General features: G+C 41.6%; 1 protein-coding gene across 1 annotated transcript in view; it reads left to right on the forward strand.

Moving 5' to 3' along the window:
* The window catches only part of il13ra1 (interleukin 13 receptor, alpha 1), a 6,495-nt gene extending 1,870 nt beyond the window's left edge, over nucleotides 1-4,625 (forward strand). Inside the window, exons 5-10 of the mRNA XM_076087018.1 lie at nucleotides 1,452-1,651; nucleotides 2,103-2,230; nucleotides 3,038-3,161; nucleotides 3,387-3,483; nucleotides 3,566-3,644; nucleotides 3,854-4,625. Of these exons, the coding sequence (XP_075943133.1) occupies nucleotides 1,452-1,651; nucleotides 2,103-2,230; nucleotides 3,038-3,161; nucleotides 3,387-3,483; nucleotides 3,566-3,644; nucleotides 3,854-3,949 (724 nt within the window). The 3' untranslated portion in view covers nucleotides 3,950-4,625. The remainder of the gene's footprint in view (nucleotides 1-1,451; nucleotides 1,652-2,102; nucleotides 2,231-3,037; nucleotides 3,162-3,386; nucleotides 3,484-3,565; nucleotides 3,645-3,853) is intronic.
* Nucleotides 4,626-6,231: the final 1,606 nt, after the last annotated feature.

Raw genomic sequence — 6,231 nt, forward strand, 5'->3', positions numbered from 1 at the left:
CTGTTTATTTTCTTTACATTTTGTACTTACACAATCACTGGGGAGCAGTGCTGTACATCAGACAATGTGTGTGAGGAAGCTGTATTGCATTATTTTCTGTTAGCGGTTTTCTCTCGGGGACCATTTGGGAGTAATCAGCTGGGGTTCAACCGAGGCGGAATTCTTCCTATTTTATGGCTAATCTGTTTTTTATCAGTCCAGGCCTCAGTTTAGGAATTGTTTGACTATGTGACGTTTATTTTTCATGGACCCATGCCATGTTTGGTAATATATCGGTAAATTGAGAAGGGAAGAGAGTAAAATCTATTTCCAGTAATCTATTTTTGTCAGTCTAATGCAACTGTAAATCATCCATCATTTTACATTTGGCCCTATCATAACAAAGCATGTAGTCTCCAGGTTACTCAGCTTTCTTATCATTGATCTACTAAAAGGACAAAAACCAGGTTTCAGTCCCCTCATTCTTTGGTACTTGCTGTCTTTTCCCTTTACCAAAGTGTGGGGGCCGGCTCCTAATTAAGAAAAGTCCCTTTGCACTGAAGCTGTAGAGTCCTTGACTTAACGCAGACCTCATATCAGCAGATATTGTCAGCCTGAGACTCTTTAGGCCATTTTGAGATGTCTGATTGAGGGTGATTTTGAATAAATATTAAGCAGCCCCTTTCCACCAGGTTGGCTGCATCAGGGAGGATCTTAATTCTATCCATGCAAGACCTGCAAGGGCTCTGTTTTATTATTTTGTTTAGTGGTTTATTGTCATCGAGACCAAAGTTATTTTATTATAATTGAAGAATAATATTTTCCTTCTTGTTAAGGAAGCCTTTTTTCACTGTGAAGGCACTTGTAGGATTCGTTTCTCCAAATAAATATTTCTGTATGATGTCGTTGAGATCTGGTTCTCAAGCTTCTCCCCGATCGGCGGAAATCTGGGAAATTGGAACCAAATGGTTGGCAACCACAGAGGGAGGCCTCTGACTGGATCAGTGCCCAGGAGGTCTCTGTTAAGAACTTCACCCGGGGGCGAGTGTTTGCCTGATGCCCGTTCTCGTCGGCTCGATAATTAAATAAACGGGGTAAAGTGTGCTCATTAGTGAGCTTTAGAGCTGCTGGAAGGCTGATTTTGATACCTCTGTCTATCCCAAGCTAGGCTAGCTGTTTCCCATGGTTTTCAGTCTTTATGCTAAGCTAAGCTAGCCGTTCGCTGGCTGTGGCTTTATTTTTAACAGACAGACATAAGAGAGGTATTGATCCTTTCCAGAATGTCAAACTATTCCTTTAACTTCACTGAACAGTGTTCTATATCTGTTGTTGTCCTCTTGGCTAGGTCTCAGTAGCATCATCTGGGAAGAATTAGCCTTATTTAAATGTTTGTAAATTGTATTAATTCATTTTTTTTCTTCAATCAGTTACTTCTTTGAGAGTAAATTACCTTTTTCTCTTATCTTTCCAAGGTTAACGATTGAGAATTTCCGACCTGTTGTCGAGAATCCCTCTTCACGTCCCATACTGGAGTGCTCATACCGTTACAATGGTGACGTCAGGACTGGTTGTGACCTGGAGGCCAACGTAAGCCACTCCATCAACATCTTGTTTAATGGGACGCTGAACGACACGTTTGCCAGGAACACCTATAAGAGAATGAACATTAAAGGTATGCAGCCAGCGGAATACCAGAACTCATTTAGTACCAAGAGCCCTGTGGAGGAAACGTTCTGATGAAATACGTCGCACTTCCCCATTCGGTTCTAAGAGGTGTGTGTGTGTGTGTGTGTGTGTGTGTGTGTGTGTGTGTGTGTGTGTGTGTGTGTGTGTGTGTGTGTGTGTGTGTGTGTGTGTGTGTGTGTGTGTGTGTGTGTGTGTGTGTGTGTGTGTGTGTGTGTGTGTGTGTGTGTGTGTGTGTGTGTGTGTGTGTGTGTGTGTGTGTGTGTGTGTGTGTGTGTGTGTGTGTGTGTGTGAGAGATCCCAAACATAGAACTTTGGATGACACCCAGACATTTTAAGGGAGAGAGACTTTTTCAAATGGCCTCAGTTGCTTTGCAGTATTTCATGATGTGTGACTGGATTGTAGTTGTTATATCTCTGTAATGTTTGTCTCCATGCAGTGCGACCTCCTCCCCTTAACTGGACAGTCAATAAAACTACGGATTGTTTCGTTATTGAGTGGACCCCTCCTGACATTTCACTGAGTTGGATTTATATAATTAATTACACTGAGTGTGGTAAACCAAAGGTAAGGCACACAACAGCACAATATTTAGAATTAAATTGCAGCTTTGTTTTGTTTTTCTTATATGGTTTGAATCCCTCCTTTCACAAGGTTACTTAAAGCTACTACAAGGAAGTTTGGGTTGAAAACGGGACCCAAAAAAAACTATGTATGTCAGTCAATCAACTATTAGCTGGATTGAGACTCATTGTCCCCAGAGGATGAAGCTTCCTGACTTTGGTGATTCCCTGACTTGTTCACTAGCACCACCAGCAGGTTGCAACAGGTGCTACCAACTGTTGTGTTTTGAGTGAAATGCCTTGACTGTTGGAAGGATTGTAATGCAATCTGGTAGACTATCATGATCCCCTCAGGATGAATTAGAATCAATTTGCTGACCCCGACTTTTCATCAGGTCAAAATACTCAGGTTTCTACCAAATAACTATGAAACTAAAGACGGCATCAGGCTCAGCTGTAGTTTTCTATCCTCATTTGTACCCTAAAAAGAACTTAAATCAAGCTTTTGAATTAACACCACTTGAAATTGCCTGGAAAGTTCAAAGACGGGGAAACCACTTAAATATATATATAGATAGATAGATACACATCATATAGATGGTTTTCAAAGGGAAATATTTCAAACCTTGAAATTCAGTTTCATGTAAACCGTAAATTCACAATAAGCAGTTGCTTCTAAGATTATTGTGGCTGTAGTTCACTCAGAAATTCTACAGAATTCATTCATGTTGTCGGATTCAGTATTGTGTCGGAAAAATGAGTCAACTCAATGAGTAGTTGCTGGTACTGTTGTGCCTTCATTTTCTTACAGATCATACCGGATATTAGAGAAAATTCATATAGGTTGAACCTGAACCCTGGCTGTCAGTACCGTATGACTATCAAAGCAAATTCGACGAGAGGAGAGACACCATGGAGTGACGAGAAGTATTTCGGTACGGTCATCGCCTCTCTGTCTGTTTTCTGATCTTGTCGAAAATGAACTGTCACACCCTTCAGATTTTTTTTTTTACACAGTGATGGAATGTACATTTATAAGTTGAAATTTGAGTTACTTTTAACTTCACTACACTGGATTTAAATTGTAACTTTTAAAATACACTGCAGCTGTGTAGGTCACGCTCAGACGATCATAACGTTGCCGATGTTTTTGCAAGCAGATAGAGACACGGATCCTAATGCATGGCTGTACGCTGCCATTCTCATCCCATTGATGCTTGCTGGCCTGGCAGCCCTGATGTTTGTGTGTTGCAGGAAGTATGTTAAAGTCTTCATCTTTTTGCTTTTGCTCCGATCGGTTTTAGTTGTTTGCCTCTGATATTTAACTCTTTCTGTTCAGGAATAAGGAATATATTTTCCCCAAAGTACCAGAACCCCGGGACCTCCTCAGCGATATTTCTAACAACAACAACAACGAGGTGACTAAGTCTGGGGTTAAAGCACGGTGAATAGGGTAACAAAAGTAACTAATAGGTATCACCATGAAACTCCCCCAGTTCATTACTTACATTAACACAATTATGTTTTGTATTACAACGTTTCTGAAATGTCATGTTTGAATATTCAAATGAGGCATTGATAGAATTCTGTTATTTATTTGTATTTATTTATTACTTCTTTTTCTCAGAGCACTGTTCACAAGCTGTACGTCCCGCCAGAGGAAGAGGACAACTGTAAAATCACTCTGGTGGTTGATGCCCTCATCAACAGACTGGACTTCTGACACATCATCTGCAGTGGCAACACTTTCAATCTGCAAAATCTCCCAAAAATTCTTGTTTCCCAATACTGGCTCAACACAAAAAGGTGGAGACTTAACTGCACAGATTCCACCGCAGCGTTGTGGCCTGATTGTTTGATGCCTGCCTGGACAAACGTCAGGGGAACACTTGTGCCCTTTTGCACAATCTTATAACGGAGGCCTTGTTACACATTTCAGGGAGCTGCCCTATAGGATCTCACTGATAGAGTTTACTGTGCTGGGTGCAGACACTTTTTAAAATATGTCATAGACTAAAGAGATTTTTTAGCTTTGAGTTGTCTTTTTTTTTTTTTAACCCTTTATGTGCCGCCTAAGACCACAGGACAGTAGTTGCACATTGAAGCCTGCTGATCTACTTAAAGTCGTTGGCCTTGCTGGATCTGAGGTCTGAGATTGCCCAAGTTATGCTTTAACTTCTCCAATGAATGCATTTGTTTCCGCGTTTAGAGCAGCTGTGAGGTGTTTGTAGAGCTGATGAAATACTGATGTGTCAATAATGGTGTTCTACAAGCAAAAAGGTTGAATATTTTGTTGATGTGCCCAGACTGGCTTCTGCTGTGTGCTACTTTTGAACTTTTGTAACTTTCATTTTATGTCACTTCCTTTGATAGTTTTTCAATAAAACAAACACAACAGATCAGGCATTCAGTGTTGCTGATTTAATCTTCCTCCCACCTCAAGATAAAGTCTTTCTACTCTGTGGGAGGCAGTGTTCGTCTCCTGCGAGCTAAACGCAGGCTGCTGATGGTGTCGGCCTCCGGGCTTCTGCTCCACCTTCCTCTTTTCGTCGGTTCTGAAGGCGGTGGGTGAGGACGTGTCTTCAAAGCCAGGAAACTCTGAGCTAGAGGGCCGGCTGACAAATCGGCTCTGAAACCGGGAACAGGATCCTTGACGGCAGCATTGCGAGGGTCCTCGTAGGGCCTTGAAACACTTGAGGTTGAGGGGGACTCGGAGGCAGGAGGATCTCCAGGTAGAGGTCCTTCCTGAAGCTTTTGGGATGCCTGAGCTGACATTTTAGCCATAAAAGTAGCAATACCACAACAGTAATACTCATGTTACAAGTAAAAAGCAACAAAATGGTTCAAATAAAACCCTGGTTAGATTGTTCTGCTCATCGTAGGTCGACCTCCTGCTCACAAAAAGCAACGAAACACAACGTTTACAGCACGTAGTGTCATGTTTTATCACCTCTCGCTCTTGTAAAAGAAGGTCAATGGGCTCTGGGTCTGAAGAACAGAGGGAATCCAGGTACGTTGTGTCCAGTGTCGAGTCCACCTGAGAGACGGATGAGCACAGATTGAGACGCTCAGACTATTAAATCTTTCCCTTAGTGTTTGCACACGCTGATCGGCGTTATCATCCAACATCATTCAATACGGTGGAACAAAAAGACAATTATTAATTCTTCATTTTTGCTTAAAACAAAATGATCTTTTTGCCCTGAAAGCCACTCTGTTGCTCTCCGAGTCGATGAGAATAAGTTCATGAAATGCTTAAAGCTGCCACAAAACTAATGTTGACATAACCGTTTATATATTCCATTAATGCCATCGATCACTTGCATTTCTGACAAAGTCCTCATCGCTGCACAGTTCATTCAGATGCATCAGAAATGAGCCGTTCCCTACCTCCAGTTTCTCCTCCTCGCCTTCCTCGTTTGCGTTCTCCTTGGCGGGACAAAACATTTAAATGAACATTTAATATCAGATGAAAGATCATTTTTAATTGTTACCCCAACACAAATGTGTTTCTAAAAGTAATCTTTGTAGATTTTACATCACAACATATGGTGGGGCACCTTGGGACATTCGGTGTCTATGATCGTCATGTGTTCCTCAAAGGCGCGCTCTTCGTCCAGAGAGGGACGAGATCCAGCAGAAACCTCGTGCTTCGATCCTTTGAGTGCATTCTTTTTCTGCTCTTCTTCTGCGAGGAAAGACACTGAACGAACTTTAAAAGGGGGAGAGAGAAATGGGACTAAATCCAACCACTTTAATTTCTCTAAGAGTGACTCAAGCTACTTTGCTCTAAACAAGACTTACCGTCTACAGCCGTATTTGCAGCCAGTGGTGGAAGATGTATTCATGATCCTTTTAAATAAGTAAAGGTACTAATACAACAATGTCAAAATACTCCGACTTCTGCATTCACAATCTTACTTCAGTAAAAGTACAAAGGTAAAAGTAATTCTCCTGACAAGACACATTAGGCTGATAATGCAAATTGGCGCAAAACGAAAGCTG

This window comes from Anarhichas minor, unplaced genomic scaffold, assembly GCF_050575085.1.
Source record: "Anarhichas minor isolate MPS153535 unplaced genomic scaffold, ASM5057508v1 ptg000009l, whole genome shotgun sequence".
Lineage (NCBI taxonomy): Eukaryota > Metazoa > Chordata > Actinopteri > Perciformes > Anarhichadidae > Anarhichas > Anarhichas minor.